Raw genomic sequence first — 24,372 nt, forward strand, 5'->3', positions numbered from 1 at the left:
AGGAGGGCAGGCAGAGAATGCTCCAGCCCTCTGGAACACGGCGAATATGCAGCGAATCCTAAACAGGATTCGCTGCACATGCCGAAAAAGGGCATTGAATACTGGCCAAAGGTTTAAACCAGGGAAGAATGCCTGGATGTGGATTCTATTCTCTGACATACTACTTACACCTGAAGCATAAAGCAGCTTTTTGCAGAACAGAAAGCCCAGCATGCCTCTGGTAGTTTATCCAAATTGCTGATGAGCCACAGGTTTCTTATATGCACTTTACAATCTGGGAAATAATTGTTTTTGTTTTTTATTTTGCCTGCTTGCTTTTTTTACATAGTAAATAGCTATTTTTACTGTAGGTTTTATACACATTACATCAATGTTTAATTTATTTAAGTGTTTAATATTTTGTTGGTACTTCTTTACTTTCACGGCGCCACTAGAAATCGCGGTCATCGCGGGCATTGAATGCACTAAAAAATCGGGTGCGACGCGATGCCCGCGATGCCCGCGATTTCCCATAGGGACCAATGTTAAATTTCTCAATGGACACGATTTTCTGTTCAATGCCTCAATTGACACGATTTTTCCATAGGAAACAATGTTAAATGGCCCACAGAGGCCAAATAGGCACCCTCAAGTGTGAAATGGCCCCCACAATTGTTAACGCCACCCCACGATCAACGTCAACCCGAAGCGTGGCGAGCGCAGCGAGCCCGCGAGGGGCGGCGGTACGCGTCCTCCGACCTTTTCATGCCCTACTATCCACTAGGGCGTGGAGTGAGAATAGAATAGTGTGGCGAGCGCAGCGAGCCACCGAGCCCGAAGCGTGGCGAGCGGACGCGGATACCTTCACAGGTAAACGCGTCCCTTCGCGGGCTTCACAGGTATCCGCGTCCCCTCGCGGGGCTCGCTGAGCTCGCCACGCTTCGGGCTCGGTGGCTCGCTGCGCTCGCCACACTATTCTATTCTCACTCCACGCCCTAGTGGATAGTAGGGCATGAAAAGGTCGGAGGACGCGTACCGCCGCCCCTCGCTGGCTCGCTGCGCTCGCCACGCTTCGGGTTGACGTTGATCGTGGGGTGGCGTTAACAACTTGAGGGTGCCTATTTGGCCTCTGTGGGCCATTTAACATTGTTTCCTATGGAAAAATCGTGTCAATTGAGGCATTGAACAGAAAATCGTGTCCATTGAGAAATTTAACATTGGTCCCTATGGGAAATCGCGGGCATCGCGTCGCACCCGATTTTTTAGTGCATTCAATGCCCGCGATGACCGCGATTTTCTATCTGTCCTAATCTAGTGGCGCCGTGAAAGTAAAGAAGTACCATTTTGTTTAACTATATTGCTTAATTGAAAAGATTCTCCAGAAAGTTAAGTTATGTTCTTGATATGTACAAATGGCCCACATTCAGTTTTAATTATGTTGACAGGGGTATAATATGCAGATGTTTCCCTGCCAGTGAAAGATAGCCTGGTTTTCTCCTGGTGGTGAGAAGAACTGGTGGCACAAAATTTTGCTTTACAAATTGTTTTACTTGAGTCTCTCTTCACAGTACTCATTATACTGTAGCTGGCGGTTCCGAGCTGATGAATCACCGAGGCTGCCTCATATTACAGTCATGTTGTTTGAGCTTTAAAGGCATCAATATACACCTGGGATCTAAAACTGGTCATTAATAGTCTAACATTACATACTGGAATATCATTGTTTTGCCAATAGTGGTAAAATGTTTATTAATATGCGATAGAAATATTGTAGTTTGTCTCAATAGGTAATTATAACAAATGCCAGAATGTGACCTTACTCCCTTTTATCATTTTAAATAGTTTTTCATGTGTAGTGTATTAGTGGTACATTATTTATAAGCTACGCTCATGTCTTGGTGTGTCACAGACTTTTCATGTAAACCATATGCACTGATGGCTGCTGAAAGGCTTCAGACGTCTTGGAAATATTACTTACCAATATACTGTAGACTCTTTTCTCCATTGCTCCTGTTGGAGCTGGTAGGGAGGGCTGGGTGTAGGGCATGTTCATGAGTCTGTTAGAGGTGCTTCTATGGCAGATGTCTGACTAGGGATGACTTTTTAGTATTAAAATAAAGACCATATTGTCCAAATAGTATAAGAACCCTGCATATGCTGGGTTATCTAAATTCCACCCCATTATACTTGCCCTCCTTTGGGTCAGGGGCAGCCAGATTCTTCCCTCTCTGTTGTGGTGGTGAGAAACCATAAAACCAAGGAAGCATCCTACCTGGTTACACCTTTTGTTGCTTTATGGTGGATTTGTTTTTCCCTTACAAAGTTTATTTATTGATACAACTTTAAAAACAACCCAGCATAAGACATCATTTATCTCACATCTCCCTTTCCCATTGAGTTTCCTGAAAATTAATATCCTATAGTAGTGTACTATAGAGGGCATAGTACGTAACATGACAGTGTAGGTGGTCTTCCTGGATCGTAATACACTTAAGATGATTAAACTATGTGCATTCTTTTAACAGTTCAAAGAAAGAAATGCCTGGTTTTCAGCAAAAGTATTATTCAGCCTGCCTTCAAAATGCCCGGCGCATAGTAACTTTTCTCTAAGCAAACCATTTTGAAGCACATGATTAGATACCATTTTTTTTTCTATAGGGACACCTTCAACAGACTAGAATGTGAATTGTATTCCTAAAATACTTTTGGGAAACCTTCCCAGGCAGTTTCAAGAACATTTGTAATGGTGTCTCTTGAACGAAGGCATTTTGTGGATTTGCGGTCTCACTAGAGATACTCCAGGGACGTCCCTTATTCCCTTTACTGCTCTGTTTATGTTTTGAGTTAATGACAATGGCTCTACTTATGCCTTCACCTGTTCTGAGGGTGCTGCCATCTCTCACTGCTATCTGTTACTTGTATATACTGACAAATAGAGGGGGAAAGGGAGCAATGAATCGCATTCTAGGGTAGACTTAATCATGCCGTTTCCCCCAAAGTAAATTAATACTTATGATGTAATGCATATTCGGTGGTTCTCATGGGTCTTGAAACATAGAAATCAAATGACGGACTGTGTTGGTTTATTTCAGTCCAAAGACTTTTATTAGAAAAGAAAACAGTGAAAAAAGTAAGAAAAAATAAAACATTTGAATATAACCGCAGGTACTTGTTTCCTAGCACGGTGCCCATCGCATCGTATACCATAAGCCTTACAATGGGATGCGATGCGATGGCACCCGATGTTATACAATTTTAAAATCTTATACCATTGTATATGGCATACAATGCGATGCAATGCGATGGTATACGATTTTATAAGCACCCTAATGGGTGGTTTCAATGTTAAATGCCCCACCCACCTATAATATTATTAAATGTATCGTAATGGGTGCTTACAATGTTAAAAGCACCCCCACGACACCCCCAATATCACTGCCAACCCGAAGCGTGGCGAGCGTAGCGGTACGCGTCCTCCGACCTTTTAATACCCCCACCATCCACGTCTGCGTGGAGTTGATTTTATATAGTGTGGCGAGCGGACGAGGAATACATGTAATACACGTCCCCTCACGGAGCTCGCTGCGCTCGCCACGCTTCGTGCTCGCTGCGCTCGCCACACTATGTAATTGAGCAGGGTTTCTTAGCAGAACAAGCCTGGCTTCACTAGCTGTTGGGCTCGTTCTGCCGAGAACGGCTGGGAAGGGACGAGCTGCCGGCTGCAGCTCGCCTCTTCCCAGCCGCAACTCGCGGCCACACCCCCTTCTCGCTCCCAGGCAGGCGGCACATTGAATCCCACCTGCATGTTCTTGGTCGAGCTGACCGAGAACGGGACAGGGTCACGGCAGTCGAGCAAGCTCAACCACCGTGACCTAAACATTGAATACCCCCCACAGTATGAATGTAATTGACATAATGCCCAGGTCCATGTTGTTGTTAGATCAATAAGATTTCTTGCAGGGTACAAGCAATGGCTGACTAGAATCTCCATGCTGGAAAAGGATGTCCACAAATGAAACTGGCCCACATACTGTATATGGTCTCAAGGTATCCAGTAATAGAGCCTTTCCTTACCATCTTCAGTTGGCTTTCTTCCTTTGCTTTAAGGCAGAGATGGTGAACCTTCGGCGCTCCAGCTATTGTTTAACTACACCTCCCAGCATGCTCTGCTACAGTTTTTCTATTTTTCCATGCTAAAACTGTTGCACGGCATGCTGGGATGTATAGTTCAACAACAACTGGAGGGCCAAAGGTTCCCCATCCCTGCTTTGAGATTTACAAGGTGGAGTTTGATTCAGTAGTGGACGGCTACTCCTTTTGATGCCTTACTGAAATTTAAAAACAAAGCCTACATGCCTCAAACACCCAGCTTATTTGTTCTCAGCCGCCCGGTAACGTGGCTGAGACTTGTACAACTTAAAATTCGTGCAGCAACATCTTGACATTGTGTATGCTGATTTACGGAGCATGTACAGTGTGAAATTGGGTGAAGCTCCTTCCCCCACCTGGAAAATGGGAAAGTCTCCTTGAGCCAGTCAACTGCTCATATTTGCACACAGGTCCCTGCAGCTGTAACTGAAAGTTGGTGGCCCGGTCTGGCTGTTGCATCACCCCCCCCCCCCCTTTCCCCTGTACAATGCCAGTCACTTTTAAATTTTACAGTAGCTGCCATAAAGTCACCAACTATAAACTGGACGCAGGAGGAAAGCTAACCCTAAAAGATATTATGGTTTTCTAAAAGTCCCAACCATTTCTTAATTGGGTGTCAATTATTTTGTAAAATAATGTGCATGGAATAATTCCTTTTTGTTTAATCGCACAGATCGGGGTTTACGATGCTGTTGCTACAATATTGTTGACGTGAGTTGGTACTCTGGCCTGTCAGCTTTTCACATTGCATTCTGGTTGTATATTTGGCTGCCTCGTTGCACTGGAGTTCTCAGAATATGTGTTGGATTACATGTCTTCTTTCCGTTTTCTGGTGAGCTTCAACTCTCCCTTGGCTCAGCGTTGTAGGTTAAGTGGAGAGCGCCTGCTTCCATAAATGCTTGATTGTGGTTGACCAGAGCTATTCAGGGCTTCATTCTGTCTATGTTTTTAGGTAGTAACCATAGTTAAGTCATTTTCTTATAGGTGGTATTTGTTTTATTACGAATAATGTTCTGTCTACATATGTTCATATTTAATTTTAGACCGTAATTGTTGCAGTTTTGCTTTCTTGCAATCTTTATATCAGTCCAAAAAAAAAAGAAAGGAAACATATATTATCATTCCTCTAAATGTGTCATCGGTTAAAGCGCATTTTCCACCTGGGTTATAACTGTTTGTCACTGCACAGTATCTCCGTCCATGTAGTTAAATGACTTGTAAGTACTTGGCATTACATAAGGGATTTAGCACAGAACACATGAATGCAAACAATATTCATTTAATGCAAAGCGGTTATACAACTAGATCCATGGGGTGTCCACTTCTATAAAACCCTTTAGCTATTGGGAACAAATAGGTAGTTTACTGCATTTTGTACTAGAAGCAATTTGTGGTTTAAAACATGGGGAAATACTTTGATTGTACTACAACAGGATTTAATGCTATTCTCAAGTGGAGAGGAAGCGTTTGCTCTTAAACCTCTATCCCATGTATAGAATTCTAACTTACTGTAGTATAAACCACTGACACCTACTGGTAGGTGTAGCTTACTAAGCATACTCATCTACTTTCACCAAAGCATTTATCTAATGAATGACATGTATAGATCTGAAGGAAGGACATTTCTGTTGTTAGAGGGAGTGGCCTCCAGCCCCTGTGGTCAGCTGCAGCACTTGGTCCCCTAACGAGGGAGAATCTTTTTTTTTTTTTTCTTGTGAATTATGGAATAATATCAAATATTTTATCATACAATAATTCCACTGCAATACATTTAGATGAATTATCTAGCTTTCTAGGAAAGTACAGAAGCAAGAGGGTATTTCCTCTTTAGAGGGAATACCCTCTTGCACTTTTGGGGCCTTGATGCTTAGGGGCCTACTTAGTATCCAGATTAGCCTATTTAACTTGTGTGAACATGGGAGATATTACTCGTTCTCCTATGTTGATCAATCTTCCTCAGCCTAGCCCTGTGTACTGATTTCTGAAAACCTAAGCCAGATGGTATTGGCTGCCTCTTTCCAATGAAAGTGTGAATAGGAAGTTTTGCTAATCTCTACGTTCCCTCCAGGTGTTTTTGTGGGTTTATATGCAGGTAGAGACATGGGTAATTGAAGTCCTTTTTCTTTATCTGCGATCCTGCAACAATTTCATTATAAATGTAATCTCTGTATTATGCACCTGTTCATATTTTCATTGTGCTTGTAATCATATTACATATACCGCTTTTATACCAAATGGACAATTTTCTACTTGACTACAACCCAGGTACGACCCGGCTTGTAACCCTTTCACATTGCCTTCCCTACCTGGCATAATGTCGAGCGGGTTACATCAGCGGAGGCGGGTCCTGAGCCTTTGCTTAGGGATGGATACATTGCAATGAATGGGTCTCCGTTCGCATCGGCCCCGGTTACCTGTTTACACTGCACCATGAGCAGGGTTGAATCTTTTTTAAACTCTGCTTGCTAGCCGTGTTGAAATGCAGGCTCGTTTCACATTCACGTGCAGTAACCTGGAATAGTTAAGGCAGTGTTAAAGCAGTATTAGTGTAAATACACAGTATATTTCCTGTTCTTAACCAAAAAGTATTTTTTAAATTAGTAATTGTTTTGTCATCAGCATTCAGCCCTCCTAAGAATACAATGGTATGGTTAATCGCAACCAGTGTGAATACCTTTTTTGTAAACTAGTTTTCCTCTAAATGCATAAATGGCCAACATCCATAAGTCTTGTTCATACTTAAAAGTATGTAGTTATAGTAAATGAATATTTAAACGTATCTGACCCGTTTAACTGAGCAGCTCTTAACATGGCACATAGCGCAGATCAGGTATCCTTATTTATTTTTATTACAATGAAATACTAAGGGCTGACTTCAGTTTTCCATGATAACCATTAACCAGCCAACTGTTGTTTTTTTTTTTGCAATTCAAATAACCCAGCATTCAATAAGATTTAACATGTTTTTTTGTTTGCAACCTCTGAGGTGAAAAGTAGGGGAAATACCTAGTTTAAGGTAAATAAATGTTAAGACTTATCTCAGAACCTCTGGGTTAAGTGATTTTGGAAAGTTTTTTTATGGGGGCGCGGTATTAGTGAGAGGTGTTTTTAATATTGCAGAAGTTAGGTTTTTATTCTCAGGTGGGCCTCTGCAACAGTTGCCCGATCTACTACATCCTTGCAGCTTCATATGGAATCTGGCAAGATAGAGGTATAATCGCTAGAACAGCGGTGCCGAATTGAGGAATGGTGCAAAATTATGCTAATTGTGTCTAAATGCCCCTATACAGCATTTTAGGGTGATGGTGATTGAGCCTAATGACATGACAGCCTCTCCCCTCAAAGTGGCTGGCACAGTTTTGAGAACTAAAGGTCCATACACACTGGGCGATTTATGCCTAGCGTGTATGGACAGCAATGACCACTGTCATTTCTAGGGTGAAAGCCGCTCAGTGCATACATACTGTGCGGCTTTTCCCCTGCCCAGCACCGTCAGCAGGGGGTGGACGGCTTTGCATAGCGTTCACCGCTCATCGGCAGGCCATACACACTGGGCGGCTTTAAACTGAAAGCCGCTCAAAATGGCTGTTTTGTGCAGCTTTCAGCCCAGTGTGTATGGGCCAAGTGGCAATTTTGACTTAACTTTGCTAATGCTATGCACAACTACTGTACCACCCCTGGGAGAAGCATTTTATTATTCAGTAGTATGACTAGCAGGAGGGCCGTCGCAGAAATGACAGCACAATAAGCATGTTTAGCTGCTGTAAATATCCAGATTACTGTGAATAATAGAATTTGGCCCTAAGATTTGCAGTAAATAGAAATTTTATACTTTGATGCATAATGTTTTGGGGACTGAACATGCGCACAACCTATTATCCGAATGTGCAGCTCCCCTTTGCGGATGGCTTTGGAGACTTGCATAGCCGTTTGTAAGGGGACGGCGATCACCCATGAGAATGCTCAGTATTTTATGGGCATCCCCATGAAAATGTTGGGCATTCCCATGGAGATGCGGACGTGCCGATTCCTGCCGGAGGGCAGGGGCCGACATCCTGGGCGGGCGGCTGATGTCACAGGATGTCAGTCGCCCGCAGCATATTCGGCCAGGTACACCCAAATAAAAGTTGATTTCCACTGGCTTTGACTTTTATTTGCAAAGGCAGGAGAAATCATTCGATGGTCAGCAACCATCAAAGTATTTCGCCTGCAGCGCAGGCATATGAGGGGATGTGTTTTCGTTACACATCCCCTTGCATGTTAATGAAGGGAATAGGAGGCGGCGGGGGAGCAGCACCCTTGAGTATCAGCATTTTTTTGTTCACAGCACCCCTAGGATTAAAGTTTATTCATACATTTGAAAAAATAATATTAAATTAAGCAAATTGTACTCGTAATCCATTTATTTATTTATTTACAGTTTCTTATTATAGATTAATATTCTCGAAATTGATAGACTCACCAGGTCTAAAAAGAAAAAGGGAAAAATGTTTCACAGGCTTCTTACTGTACCTATAGCATTGCTTTTACTTACAGAACGTAATGATATAGGCACAGTTTAATTTATTTTTCAGATTGGTGTATCAAGTGTGGTTATATTATGTTTGACTAAACCAATATCCACTTGGATGAAAAACACTGTTTTCCTAATAAAAGAAAAAGAAAGAAAATCCTGTAAGAATTTCCTGTGGTAGGATGTGGTTCCGTGCTGAACTCCCAAGCAATTTGCTTGTACATCCAGCGCAAGAGATGTGTGAGACACCATCAGCGTTGTAAGCCACAGTAAGTGGATGTGATCACATTCCAACATTTACCAGCACTGCACATGCAGTGACGGAGGGAAACAACATTATTTAGCATTTTCAGCAACCACATACAATGGTCTCTTTTTAGCGAATACAAGGTGCCATTGCTAATCTTAATTACATTTTATTTACTTGGCAATATTTTCAGGCATTTAAATAGTTAAGCCAATTTTATAATGGTATGCAAATAACCATTTAACACATTTGCAATTATACGGCAAGCAACCAATATTTTAAATGTTTTCCTAAATCAATCTATTTTACTGCACCAGCTGCAAGGATTTTGTATCAGTTGTAGTGATTTTTGGAAAGTTAAATGGAATGGTATAATTGTGCTTCGGACTGCTTACTTATTTTATTACATTACGTATTATAGCTGATGTTCTGAAAAATAAGACTGAATGAGTTCACTCCGTTGTGTAGCCAAAAAGCCGGTACGTACTATTTAAACCTGGGTTTACTGGAAAATTGAAAACTGTAGACATAATACATATTGTAATGACAACATATTCAACCCAGAGATTGCAATCATTTTTTGTTGAATCCTGAAGAAAAGCGAAAACTGCGCTTTGAGGAAGGAATTATCACACCGCGTGTAAAATTTGAAAAAACAATTTATTACCTGATACATAGACATACTAAATAAAATACTTAATGCAAAGTGTCAATAAGCATTATAAATCAGCTTTGGATTAGGGAAGAGCTCCCCTAATGTCCTCATTTAAATTGGATCCTGTTCCTATTTGGTGATAGCTGTTTGTTGTCCTTATGTTGGCCTTGCATGGCTCCAAAGTTGTTGATGTCCACAAAGTCCTGGTTCAGGTATCTGGTGGAAAAAATTGTTTGTATTCCACAAACCAACAAACTATATGCTGTCTTTTCTGGGTTTTTTTTTATCCCTATTTAGGACTTCAGAAGTTTCTAGGGCTGGCTTTCCAACCCAGAAAGCCCCTGTACTCTTCCTACACTTGAATGTAACAGTGCAATCCATTCTACCTCTTCAGGGGCTGATTCAGTTAGTCATGTGTTGTGTTGTATTGTGTTGTCTTTGCACTTCTCAAAGGTGTGAGTAGAAATAAGCATTAACTGCTATCTCAGGGCTGCTCCATACTTGCCAACTCTCCCGGAAAATTTTAAAAAGTCACGGTGCACGTGATGAAATGCGTTAAGGACTCCACTACCATTTGGTCTGCAACACCACTAGACACTAATCCACGGTGTCTGTTCTACTGCCACAGTACCCAGACATCAGCTAGGCTGTGCCGCCTGTTACCCCCTGGCCACCACCGCACAGTGGTGTGTGTCACGTTTCCAGACATCTGTTAGGCTGTGGTACCTCCTGGTCACTGGGGTGGGTTCCTGGGGTGCATACCGGTAATGAGGTGTGACCCTGCGGAGACCTTTCTGTAATGCTGCATACAAAGAAAAGGTTGCAGGTGTACAGTTCAAACTCCCAATGTATTAATAATAATCATTGCAATAAAATTTTGCATTTTGAGCTAGGTTCTTCGCATAGTTATGGCCATAAGTAATGGCTTGCTTACTGCGTCCAGGTGACCTCATTAGTCAAGCAAGTTCCTAACATTTTGGGGGTACAATACTGTAGATGTAGCTATTACTGTAGCTAAATACTGTAGCTATTATTGCATATACTGTACCTGACTCACAGGCCTATTTATTTTTTAATATTGACCAGCATATTCCTTGCACGGATCCATTTTGTGTGGAACATTTAGTACCACCCTCTTCCTCTTCAACCAAGAAATAATTTTGCAGCAATGGGAAGGGGCCTAATGACATGTAAGCCCTGCCCCACCTGAAGTTGCTTGCCTATGAAGAGCTTAGATAAATTTGAAATTATTTAATCCAAAACTCAATAATTAGTATTTATGTACCTCTGTACAAACAGTGCAGAACTCCCTGATGAGAGAAATCAAATCGACTAAAAAGGTGGTTCCCTGATAAGCTGACAAATTACATTTCAGCCAACGATCCTTTCAGCTGCAATCCATAACCAACTATTAGAAATTCAAAACCCACCATCATGAATCAGAGAATGGCAGATGCATTGAATAACTTCTACTGCAGCCTCGAGAAGGAGCCACTCTGTCTCAGCACCTCCCCACACCCATGCAGTCATGTTTCCCCATCTCCTTATACTGGCTGTTGCAGATGGAGCAGTTCTTATTTGAGCTGCTCCTGGTGATTCTATCACCAATAGCCGCCACCCCACCCCGCTGTACACCAATGACTGCATCTCTTTAGACCAATCGTTAAAAAATCATCAAATTTGCAGATGATCCCACAGTCATAATGCTAGTCAATAGAAGGGCATGAGACCTCATACAGAAGCACAGTAGGCCATTTGGCATCATAATGTGACAGGAACAACCTTGATTTAAACCCTTGCAAGACTCTAGAGATGAAAGGCTTCTCGGCCTTTTGGCTAAGATCAAGTGTAGTATCTGTTCTTATCAGTGGGTATGGACTGGCCTCTGGCAGAGAATAGAGAAAGGCTGGACTGAGTAGCTGCTCTGATGGGCGGAGGGTGTGGGACCCCTCTTTTTTGCCTGGGAGTGGTAAAAAGTCTGGCTGAGTACCTTCACCTCTGCCTTTGGTAGGAGGTGTTGTTTCCGTAAATCCACTGGTAAGAGGGGGGGAGAAACACTGGGCCTAGTAGTTTGACTCTCTTGACGGGGTTCGTAGCCCCCGAAGGATAAGACAGCGAAAGGCTCAGTCTAGTATCCATTCCCAGGGAGCGGAGAAAAGCTGAGACCGAGTAGATTGGTCCAGGTTGGGCAAGCCACCAGCCTGGGCACAGCGAAAAGCTCAGCCTAGTATCTTAACCCTGGGAGCGGAGAAACACTGGGACTGAGTAGATTGCTCTTCCGAGGGGGGTGCAGCACCTAAGGGAGTCTTTCGAAAAGCCCAGTGGAGTACCCATTCCCATGCCAGGGGCTGGAAAGTACCTGCTGGTGAGACGGAGAAACACTTGGTCGGACGCTGACTGGTCGGCTGCCTGGAGCCCGAGGCTGCACTGTGCCCCCGGGGTAACTCGGGGGTGCCTGATTTGCACTGGTGATGTCCAGCACCATGCACTGAATGGCACTTGCACCGCGCACTTTCCTCTAGGTTAGGCTACACGTCCTTACCTCGTCCTTTTGGATGGGGTAGGACAATTTTTTACACCCCCACCCCGGCCTTCTGGCTAGGGCCTCTTTTTATTTCTTTCTTTGATTTGCACTTTTGAGCACTTCACGTTTTTCGTTAGTTTGTCACGTTTTTTTGATTTGGGTAGTGCGGCTGTCCCTAACGGGCCTTCCGTTGACTGGGACTCTTCACCTTTTGGGGAGAGTCCCGGTCCCCTCGAGGGCAACCCCGAGCCGCAAGGCGAAGGGAAGCCTATGCGGGTCTCTCCAAACCTTCGGGTGCGGAGGACCCACCGTCCAAAACCCTTCCGGGGGTGGAGGAAACGCGGGTCTCTCTGAGCTTCGGCGAAGAGGACCCACCGATCCCTTTTTTCCCTTCCTCGGCCTTATGGTTGAGGGGGGTTAGGGGAACCATGGGGCCTTTCTCCTTTGGGAGAGGGTCCACACGTTCGTACGGCTGCCCCCTTTGCACGTGTTTAGGCACAGCACTGGTGGTGGTGGGAGCACACCTCGGGCTCCCTGAGTTTCTTCAAACTCATTTCTCCCTTTCTCTGTGCCAACATTTATATTCTAGATACAACTGTCTGTTAAAACCTGCTTTCCCCATTGTCCCTCTGGTGTCTACTTTAGGAGAATATTGTTTCATTTAAGTTGCAGAACAATTTCTTTCTTTTTTTTTTGTGCGTGTCAAAACATTTTCCTGGTTTTGCAGAACAATAACTGTTACTTTCATTATTTACATACATTAACCACAGCAGTCAGCAGTCCGAAACACACATGGTTTGTATTGCCGAGTACGAATTCAGTTTATCCACATGCAGTCTCACTTAGTAAAGTGTCTGGATTCATATCTAAAGTAAATAATATAAAGTACTAATTAAAAATACAGACACTGTTATAAAAAATAGGTTCTTGCATTTTTGGTAAACTTCCATATCTAGTAGGCTACAAACATCTATTAAGCATGTTACATGTACTGTATGGGGGACTGTTTGTGTTTTATGTATGTGCTACTATTGTTAAATATGCCATTTCTGTGCTGTGTTGCAGAGGTTCCCAAAAACAGTCCTCATGGTACCTGAACCATTCAGGTTTAAAGGATAAGCATTCTTATTCACTGTATGGATGGTTTAATGGTTAGCATTACTGCCTCACATGGGTTCCATCCCCACCATGGCCCTAACTGCGGAGTTTGTATATTCTCCCTGTACTTGCGTGGGTTTACCCCGGGTGCTCCGGTTTCCTCCCACAATCCAAAAAATATACTGGTAGGTTAATTGGCTCCCAACAAAATTAACCCTAGAATGTGGTAGGGAATATAGATTGTAACCCCCACAGGGGCAGGACTGATGTGAATTTTCAAATGTTCTCTGTAAAGCGCTGCGGAATATGTGTGCGCTATATAAGAAACTGTTAATGGTACTTGTTTCCTATCTGGGCGCCCACGATTTTAATAAAAAAAATCGGGTGCGATGGGCCAGACGCGATGCCCGCGATTTTCCCATAGAGAACAATGTTAAATGCCTCAATTTACCCGCGATGACCACGATTTACCATAGGAAACAATGTTAAATGGATCAATTTACCCAAATCAGCATAGGAACAATAGTAAATGGGCCAAAAACACCCCTGAACATTGAAATGTCCCCCCAAAAGTAGTTGACGCCACCCCGCCATCAACGTGAACCCGAAGCGTGGCGAGCGCAGCGAGGCCGCGAGGGGCGGCGGTACGCGTCCTCCGACCTTTTCATGCCCTACTATCCACTAGGGCGTGGAGTGAGAATAGAATAGTGTGGCGAGCGTAGCGAACCACCGAGCCCGAAGCGTGGCGAGCGCACGCGGATACCTTCACAGGTAAACGCGTCCCTTCGCGGGCTTCCCAGGTGTCCGCGTCGCCATGGACACCTGGGAAGCCCGCGAGGGGACGCGTATAACTGTGAAGGTATCCGCGTCCCCTCGCGGGGCTCGCTGCGCTCTCCACGCTTCGGGCTTGGTGGCTCGCTGCGCTCGCCACACTATTCTATTCTCACTCCACGCCCTAGTGGATAGTAGGGCATGAAAAGGTCGGAGGACGCGTACCGCCGCCCCTCGTGGGCTCGCTGCGCTCGCCACGCTTCGGGTTCACGTTGATGGCGGGGTGGCGTCAACTACTTTTGGGGGGACATTTTTATGTTCAGGGGTGTTTTTGCCCCATTTCCCATTGTTCCCTATGATAATTTGGGGAAATTGATCCATTTAACATTGTTTCCTATGGTAAATCGTGGTCATCGCGGGTCAATTGGGACATTTAACATTGGTCCCTATGTAAAATCGCGGTAATCGCGTCGGTCGCATCGCATGTCATTATAATGGCATGCGATGTACACGCGATGCCCGCGATGGGCGCCCAGATAGGAAACAAGTACCCTGTTAATATATAATAAATAAGGTGACTTAGGGGCCGATTCAGACACATTCATTCGGGTCTGAATTTGGCAGGGCAGGGTGCTGTAGTAGGTAAACAAACATCCAGTGTTTTGTGGGCGTCCCCATAAAAGTTTTTTTTTTTAAATGCGTACGGCCGGGCGGCATTTACCTTTTCACTAGGCTGCGACCATATGCAGCCTAGCGAACAGGTGTGAATCAGGCCCTTAATTTGTATCTCAGTCAATTATCCAAATAACCTGGACTGTTGTGGTTATATGACCATGTCTGGGACCCACTGCTGTATTGTATAGGTTTATGACTGACTTACAGTCAAAATGTCTGCTTTCTCCACTACATGAATCCAATCTAATCCCACATATAAAACTTAATTTTAAGGTTGGCATGTGCTTGACGCTATGAAGATGTATTACATACCTAAAAAAATTGGTTGTTGCCAATTGTGGCTAGGTGGTGTGACAATGTCATGTAAGGGGCCTGCTGACAAGAGCTAGGTTGCCCTTGTGTGCCTTTGGTTACTTTGCTATTACCATTTAACTGCCACGTGTACCAATGGCAGGTGCAGCAAAGCAGCGGTGTACAGACACACCCACCCTACTGCCCAGCGATTAAGACAATCTAGTGGATTTGGCATAGTTGGGAGGTAAGTTATTAGAAATATCTCCTACACTCATGGTTCTCTGTCAGAACATAGCAAGTGGTTGCAAACATTTATTTTGTCACGCAGTTGTCATTTCAGCAGTTTTCGTCATTCTACTTGGTCACAACTCTGCCTTAGTTGGCACCAGTTGTGGCTCCAGAGATTGGGCAGCAACACAGTCCAAAACTCTCATAGGGGAGCCACACCAACTGCCAGTGAGTCCCAGAAAGAAATGTTTGTCAGCATTTGTGGTGGCAGTTAGCGTGGCTCCCCTATTTGAATCTTGGACTGCCCAGCAGCCCCACCCCTGGAGCCGCCACTGGTTGGCACGACCTCCATTGACCAGGCCTGCACAACCTTTTACACCGGGAAGGTGAACTATGCGCTTGTTTTTGAAGATCTTCAATACTTGGCAAATTAAAGTAATATTACTATTTCAAAATGTATTGGTAATCCTATAATAGCACCTACATAATTTATTGCAGATAATTTATCTTCTCTCCGCTCCATGTCTGAATATTCTATGGCTCTATATGGCATGATTATGTAGAGCGTCAATAAACAAAATGGAGGAGTCAGTCAGTGTGTTTGGTTAGTTTAATATAATTAAACAGGAACATATTTATATTTCCTCCAAAGGGAACAGCTTGTAGCCGAGCACATGTAAATAAGTGTAAATAGATGTGTTTATAATGTCATTGCCGAAGACATAGTGTTAGGCACTGAGAGAAATATTATTCACGATTTTGTAATATTTCAAGTAGCATATACTGCTCGTCACACAGCTTGCACGTTTCCAAGTGGTGACATTACAAATTGTGACAGGCGCGGTTATCATGTTTCAGCATCCATTCAGCTGATGGACATTTGCCAGGAAAATAAACATTTTGACCATATACTTGCTGAATGGGACATGTGGAGGAAAAAGTGAAATTACAGCTATTGCAACAAATGGTATCAACATCAGGATGTCATTTCTATGTAATGCGGATTCATTTCTCAAAATCAAAGCACCAGCTTTAATTTGTTAAGAAATTCCATCTGGGTTCTACAAACAACCCCACTAATTTTACAGTGTTTTAGAATAGCAGGAGTTGTATCATATTTTTTTCTTTTTTTGGCAAAGTTTGCACGTTTCACACGTTTTTGGCATAGTTTGAAACCTTGCCAACTATACACAGAGCTGTAAAGAGCATTTATTCCGGCGTGTGTGGTAAGTCTGTCAGGCCAACTGTGCTGGCTTTTATGGAGATCCAGTCCTTTTATATTATGGAGAAATTCGTGACTTGACAGTGATTTCTTAAGAGACCTTTCCATTCCCTCCAGAGTAAATGACTGTACAATTGAAGGATGAAGTTACCACAAGAAGACATGTGCTAGTAGTATAGTATCCTTTTCAGGATTCGGCTGGTATTTATTGGGATATCCCCACTCCCCAGCTATTTAGTACCACAAATACTTGTCACGCACTAATGGAATAGTTTTCTCCTGCTATGTGCTATGTTTCTATCTATTTTAGTAGGAAATGCTTAACAAATACTTTGCACTTGGCTTTAAATTATAAAGGAGAGATTTTTCAAGCATTTGAAAAAGTGGAAAAAGTGCCCATAGCAACTAATTAGCCTCATTGATCTAGCACGGCTTATGAAATGACAGAAGCTGATTGGTTGTGTAGTTTAAACATCTTTGTGATATGTACCATGTGTTAGGAGGCTTTGGGAGGGTTGGAACCTGTAACCAAAGTTCGTTTTAAGCCAAATGATCTGGAAATCATAGTGTTAAAAAGTAAACGTTCTTAGGAAAATGCTGCAGATTATGAATGGAAGACTTCATGGTGGAGCTCTCATTAAATGTGCCCATTAGCTATTTATTTTCCAAATAGCTCAGCTAATAAGGAACATTTAATGCTCACTACACTGATCATCTTACAATATACACCCAATATAGGATTTCCCTGCCAAAGCAGTTTACTGTCTATTAGAATTGACAACCATAAAGTATAGTGGCAGAACTGCCACCATTAGAAGTCCAGAAATGTGGGATATTCATGTGACAGTAGTAATTATCTCTGCATCCACTATAATCCCTTTATGAAGCAAGCCAATCCCAAACTGATGAGAAGAGCCAGGTCTTGCTGTAGGAATTGCTCCCTTCCCCATTGCATGTCCAAATAACATTATAGCATTAGGCTTTGATAAAATTGGAATGTGCTGTGTCATTTGTCCCTTTTTGAGTATGTGTTTACATCATATTAGTATTAAGAAAAAAAGCCACAAAGTAATGCGTGACTACCCTGCACACCACGAATACAACTACATGCTATAGCACTGTAACACACCTTTGGGCCAATGTCACTGAGCAACACCATGCAACTTATTTGATTGTTCTTTGTATGACGGTTATGGCCATATTGGAGGCAGTTGAATGTTGTCAATTTGTTGAAATGTAGGTTTTAAATACTTTTACTGCGTCTATATTGATTATTTCAAATGTGATTAAAGACGCTTTGGTGACTCCCATTTTGATGTTGCAGAACCTATTTTCCTCTAATACAACATTTACCCATTATTCTGCTTTTTCAGATGGTCTTGATTGCCCATATATTTTGATTTTTCAAAACTGTAAATTCATTGCTATTCATTTGGAGAGGTGTCTTAAGGGTACTGCACTTTGTCCTGGCATTTACCACAAAATAATAATTTTTTTCACCTTCTCTGGAGTTGCGTACTAACTAAACTTGCAGATTTTACATGTAACCTTATGGTATGGTTTTATGAGCAACACCGTTTTTGTACTACTATTTGTTAACTTTAACAACACCTCAAACAGATGTGTCCACATAAATATAGCCTCCTTGTGCGTTAAATAGACCCTCTATTGGCGCGATCTGGTAGTACCAAGCGACTTTGTAGCAACAGTTATCAAATGTGTCTTATTCTCATTGCTCATTGAATAAGACACACAAGTCGATCTTGCTGATTTGATTGATATGAGGTATTCTTACTGTATATTGTGTGTGCAACTGCGATTTATTCCATGTTAGAAAAAAAAATTGCACTTTTTCGCCCTAAAGGTTTGACACGCCCTATTCAATCCCCGTGCTGATTTATCTTCTGGGTGAAAAATCCAGCATTGGTAAAAACAGTGATTGACATGGTTTTGCCAAATTCGTGCCCATTGTTGCGGCGGTTTTTGTCCATGCCGATTTGCCCCCCAAAAAAAAAAAGTGAAATGACATGGCCAAAGATGAACTCATTTGGCAATGATTGAATACTGATAGGCAAATCGCTGATGGTTTTTTTATGTACATATGGTGTGGAATGTTGCGTAAATAGAGTTGAGAGGAATCTTGTGGGGCATGGTGTATTGAGGATAGATGTTTGAGCACACACCTGGCAGTTTATTTTGGCTTGGAATAACCACAATACCCATTTTAAGATAAACTAAAACAAATGTTGCCCCTTATTAAATTCAGCAGATGTGCCAATATGTCGTATCTTATTTTTTTTTCTAATTAGCCAGATCCTATATTTTAAAAGTAAACAAATGGGCTACCCAGATGTACAATGTGGCAATGATTCTCTTTAGCTTTCTTCCTCCTCCATACAAATATAGTGTTCATTCTAGCACCCGCCATCTTTGAAAATCCATGCAGTACCTGTTCCCTGCCTGGGGTGTCACTGTCTGCTGTGGTGTTTCTAGCACAGGTCTGGTTTGCATATCAGTGCTGATATGCAGACCACACTGTGCTTGAAGCAATCCTAGCACCACTGTGCTAGAAGCAGAAAGCGACACCCCAGGCAGGGAATAGGAACTGCATGGGTTTTCAAAGATGGCAGTTGCTAGAATGAACACTACACATATCTATAACAGGGCGTGTGACTTGTCTTGACCAATGGCAAAGAAAAATTTAACTTTATTTTGTCTTTTTCATTTAAAGGACCAACCGGGCAAGGAGCTGGAAGAGCAACTACGATCCGTGTCCAGTGTGGATGAACTGATGACATTGCTTTACCCTGAATCCTGGAAAATGTTCAAGTGTCAATTAAGGCAAGGAGGACAATCCGGCTTTGATGCTAGAAGAGATGATAGTGTTAAATTTGCAGCTGCACATTACAATGCTGATATCTGGAAAAGTAAGTGCATTAGAGCACAAGACACCCGGTGTTCGTTCTATACAATATTTGTAGCATTAGAAAAAGACATTTGCAACCTTACAAAACATGATTGTAAACTTTGTTTTGCATAATAAAATAACTATGGGGGACAGTTTAAGAAATTAATTTGCTTTTATGCAAACCGTAGATTAATAATCCCTAATCTTTAAAGCCTTGTTACCCCTCTGGAAGCATTTCATGAGAAGTACAAATTGCATTTATTCCTTCTTAACTGTGTTTTAGCAGTTATATTACTTTGAGTATGTGCTCCAGTCTGCATGGAAACTCTATCACACTGCAGGAGTTATAGAGGCTTTGGGAAACACCCTCAAATTTTGACTCCATCACCTCCATTCATCCATCCATGCATGCATTTGACAGTGGAAGGGCTCAGTTATATACCGTGTGTTTGTTTTGTGTGTGTTTATATAATATGTACTGTATAAGTATTTGTGTGTGTGTGTGTGTGTGTGTATGTATATATGCAGGGGTGCACATTCGGTGCATATATAGGGAACAAAATAATTGCACTCCCACAGACTCAACAACCAGTGGAACACGTAGCACAGGGGTTGATTTTAAATCAACATTTCTGTATTTTACTAACTTTTCAAGACAAAAAACAGTCTACTGGTTTGAAAAAGTTAGTAAAATACAGAAACGTAGATTTGAAATCAACCCCTGTGCTACGTGTTCCTCTGGTTGTTGCGTCTGTGGGAGTGCAATTATTTTGTTCCCTACATATGCACCAAATGCGCACCCCGGCTATTACAAGTTGGCAACACGGTACCAGGACCTGGCCAACCAGAATATATATATATATATATATATACGCTATATACGGTATACATACAGTATATATATATATATATATATATGTGTGTGTGTGTGTGTATATATATATTGAGCAGGACACATTCCCGCAACCAGGAGAGGCAGAAGTTAATAAATACAATAGAATACAGATATAGCTGCTCCCATGGTTGCCATGATACAGCCACTCGTGACCGTTTATCGCAGCAAATCTGCATCCAAAATAGATGCACAAGTGTGGCGATCGGGCAGCGCCAATTGCCACGGATCTTGCACATGGAAATTGACACGGCAACGATGAGTGCTGCTACATTTGTATGACATCAGATAAGAACCACTTGGCCCATCTATACACCCATTTACACACTAGAGGGGAGCACACAGCAATCATATGTAGGACGCCCTTATCCAGAGTACAGCATTTGCCCAGTTTCCCCTTAATTATAATTATGCAGATTGGTGAATCTGTCACTTGCTCTCACTGCTCCACCACTTAAGTGATACACGCCGAGACAACATGGCTCTTCCAGATGCCCCCTTGTTGTGCTGACACGTAGCTGATCTCCTCTGCTTACAGTGGCTGTCAGCTCAGCTGTGCTGACATGCCGCTGAGGTCTCTGGCTTGTCAGCTCAGTGGCAGGGCACATTCAAAAGGGCAGGGTGCTTTTACTACATTATAAAATGGGCAGGGCGCTGTGTACTACAAAACAAGGCTAGGTAGCAGAATATCGATGGTCATCCATTGCATAGTTTACACTATCGATGGCCAGTTGCACTATTACCGTTGATACATCATAGCCCATAGCAACATCACATGTGAAGTCTAATTCCCATCTTAGTAAATTTACCCCGTAGTCTTTTATACTTGTCATGAAGAGTTATCTAGAGCTTCTGTGTCTTTCTCATTATCAACCAGACAGATCTTCCTATATCCACCATCTGTCACTGGTGGAATCACAAAGTTTGTGCTAAAAAAGTAAGTGCAGCTGTGAATTGCTCATATATGATGAAGTCCGTTTATCTGTAGCTGATTGATATATATCTGACAAAGGTTCAAAAGCAAAGAAGTGAACTAGAATTCCAATATACTGTATAGGCCCAAATAGAGAATCCTGCAATCGGCAGCGGGATGATTTTGGCAATTTAGCCCATAGATTTTAAGGGAAAAATAGTCAACAGAGGATGTATACCTATTCTATATACCAGAGGTTCCCAATCTTTTTCGGATCGTGGCACCCTGGAGTATCAGAATTTTTCCGCGGCACCCCTAGGCCCCCCCAAAAATATATAAAATTAAGTAGCCTGTGTTTATATGTGTTTCTTAGGTTCAGTTATGTGGTAAAGGGCAGGATTTGCTTCCGATTATACACATATTTTACGATTGGCAGCCACCAGCACTGGTTTTGGCCATAAATAATTGACCATAAATAATTTGAATTGGTCCTGGTCCACCAACCCGTGGCACCCCTGCAAGTGTCCCGAGGCACCCCAGAGAGCCACGGCACACAGTTTGGGAACCACTACTGTATACAAACACTAATAATTGAATACTGCAATGTTTTATTAGTTATACATGAATAGATTTTTGTTTTCATGCAACTTTCTTTCAAATGCTACAGTTATGAGTTCATGCATCAAAAAGCAAAAAGTGCCTTTTACGGAGTGCTGCATTTTTGTGCAGAAATAGGTATACCACATTATAAAAACCAACATACTGTACTTTTAGGTTCTGCAGGGAACATTTGCACATTCATAAATAAAAAGCTCGTTGTGTTCTTTCATTTATATGGGAGACATGATTTGGTGCACCGATAGGCATTGCCTTTATGTATGCAGAAATAGCTAATGATTTTCTCTGCCTCTGCTTCTTTCTTTGAGAATGGCTTCAGCAAATCTAAAGTTTACATTTTTGTGAAATCATTCATTTACAACATACTTCATTGCAAACTCCTGTCCCCCCTAGCAACCAAGGGATTAACATGAGATCAAACCAGACACAAGCTTTGCATGACAACCTTAATCCAAGCAATCCGCCCTGAATCATTTTATGTGTTTTACGTTCACTGTATACCTTAATCACTTTCGCTGACGTCACGCTTCTAACAGTGTATTGCCATTACATAGATATGAATTGTGTGTGTATAATATAAACACAGAGGGTAATTTACCTGCAAATATAAAGTAATATGCACATTACATAGCATTTTGTGAGGGGAATTCAATTAAAAGAGAATAAACACCGGGTTTTTTGGTTTCCCGATGTTTATGCTGTATTTTTTTTTTCTTCAGGCAATCCAATTTGGCCACCCAAAAATAAAAAAACACTTTTCTACGGAACACACACATGTTCAGTAAAACTAGTGAAAACGAATTAGCAGTTGCATACCTACTAATGTGCTTTTTGTAATAAATATTACGTTTAAGATTTTGGGGGTGAGAGGCTGCATGGGGGAGGATTGTTAGAACTAGGTGTTAGGGGGAGAGATCGGGATAGGAATTGTGGTTTGGCAAAAGTGTAATGATACCAGATCGCTGGAGGTTCTCAAGTCTGACCCAGAAGAGAGACTGTTGGGTCCCAGACACTCTGCTGGAGCAGGTCCATCAGTCAGGAGCCAGTAAATCACTGTATGATCTTTTGACATTCTAACAATGGAGATAGTTCATCAGTGTCTACATGGTGAATGCAGAAATAATGACCTTTGGCATAGCCTTTTACACCCACAATTAAAATGTATTTTATTTAAATCCTGCTGGAAGTTCTAAATGTATCTAGACATTAAAGTGGCTTTACCTGTAACTAGTTTGAGTTACTTTCTAAAATTAGATACAGTTAAATCCATGCTAACATCTAACTAAATCTGTTAATTCTAATATGAATATTTATGCAGTCCTGCATCTGTGTCTTTTGGCATTTGCCCATCTGCAACTTTATGCAGATGCTGCAAAATAGTCCTGCCCTTGTGTACATCTGCATGTTTGTTTGTGCATGTCTTCCAGTTTGAACGATAAAGCCACTTTAGTGAGACATTGCTGACACGGATAAGACGATATTTGTACACTTTAATAACCCCATCCCTGTCACTTACTAGAAACACTCCTCAGTACTTCTCAATGGCATTTATGAAGGACTCCTAAATTGAGTACATACTGTGTAATGCAGTGGTTCCCAAACTGTGCTCTGTGGCGCCTCAGTACAATTGCAGGGGTGCCTCAGGTTGGTGGTCCAGGACCAATTCATATTTATCTAGGACCAATGGAATACTCAAAACCAGTGGTGGTGGCTGACCTAATAGCATAAGTTGGCAAACAGAAGAATATCTGGCCCCTTTCCACAAAAATTGAAATTTCTCAACAAGCAACTTTTGGCCTTGTGGTCCCATGAAAAATATTCTGACATTCTAGGGTGCCTTGACTTGAAAAAGTTTTGGAACCACTGGTGTAATGTGTATGACATGCGCATTTTACACATTTTTACACAGTAGTGCAAAACTCGATCAATTCCATGAGTCTGAGTCTGGTTTTTTATGTGCTCCGTGGTGATTGGTTGCATTGGGCAACTTCTCCACTCTTTTCCCCTTCTCAACAGTGAATTTAAAGTAGGGTTATGTTATGACATAGTGCTAGTGATATAGGTAATTCCATTAATTATCTTCTGTCAGACACGCAGTTAGCCCAGAGTGTGATTTCAGTGTAGTTATAGACCGGTTGTTAATACAACTATGGATACACTGAATACAAATAAAACACTTGGTGTTTCTTCCAATTAACCTCTTCAATATATGAGAAAATAAATGGAGCAACAGCAGTGTCAGCAACAGACTCTGGCCCTTATGCTGGTTCACTTGCAAAGGCAAATTCCTTCTCAAATGGACAAAACCATGTGCACTGCAGGGGGGGGGGGTGCAGATGTAACTTGTGCAGAGAGAATTAGACTTGGGTGAGTTATTTTGTTTCTGTGCAGGGAAAATACTGACTGCTTTATTTTGACACTGCAATATAGATCTCACTTTGAAGTAAAACACCACCTAAATCTAATTCTCTTTGCACATGTTACATCTGCAGTCAAGGCACTATGAAAGCCACCTTAAAAAGCAAGTTAAGCCGCATAGCAGTTAGCTACTAGCCTACTGTCCTGGATTATAGAAGTGCCAGATTTTGGGAGTAGGTCAGCCTTCCAGATCCTGGCCACTTTCCCAGTGAAGTGTAACATCCTAGAGCTTGATGACGTAATTTGGGGTGAATCGCATTTGGTGAGA

At 42.2% G+C, this 24,372-nt stretch overlaps 1 protein-coding gene and 1 pseudogene across 1 annotated transcript in view; both read left to right on the forward strand.

Moving 5' to 3' along the window:
* The window catches only part of VEGFC (vascular endothelial growth factor C), a 150,116-nt gene that overhangs the window by 82,338 nt on the left and 43,406 nt on the right, over positions 1 to 24,372 (forward strand). Inside the window, exon 2 of the mRNA XM_083170786.1 lies at positions 19,087 to 19,282. Coding sequence (XP_083026912.1) covers positions 19,087 to 19,282 — 196 coding nt within the window. The remainder of the gene's footprint in view (positions 1 to 19,086; positions 19,283 to 24,372) is intronic.
* On the forward strand, positions 11,360 to 11,495 carry LOC146045307 (U2 spliceosomal RNA; annotated as a pseudogene).

Source organism: Crinia signifera, chromosome 1, assembly GCF_055691185.1.
Source record: "Crinia signifera chromosome 1, ASM5569118v1, whole genome shotgun sequence".
NCBI classification, from domain to species: Eukaryota; Metazoa; Chordata; class Amphibia; order Anura; family Myobatrachidae; genus Crinia; species Crinia signifera.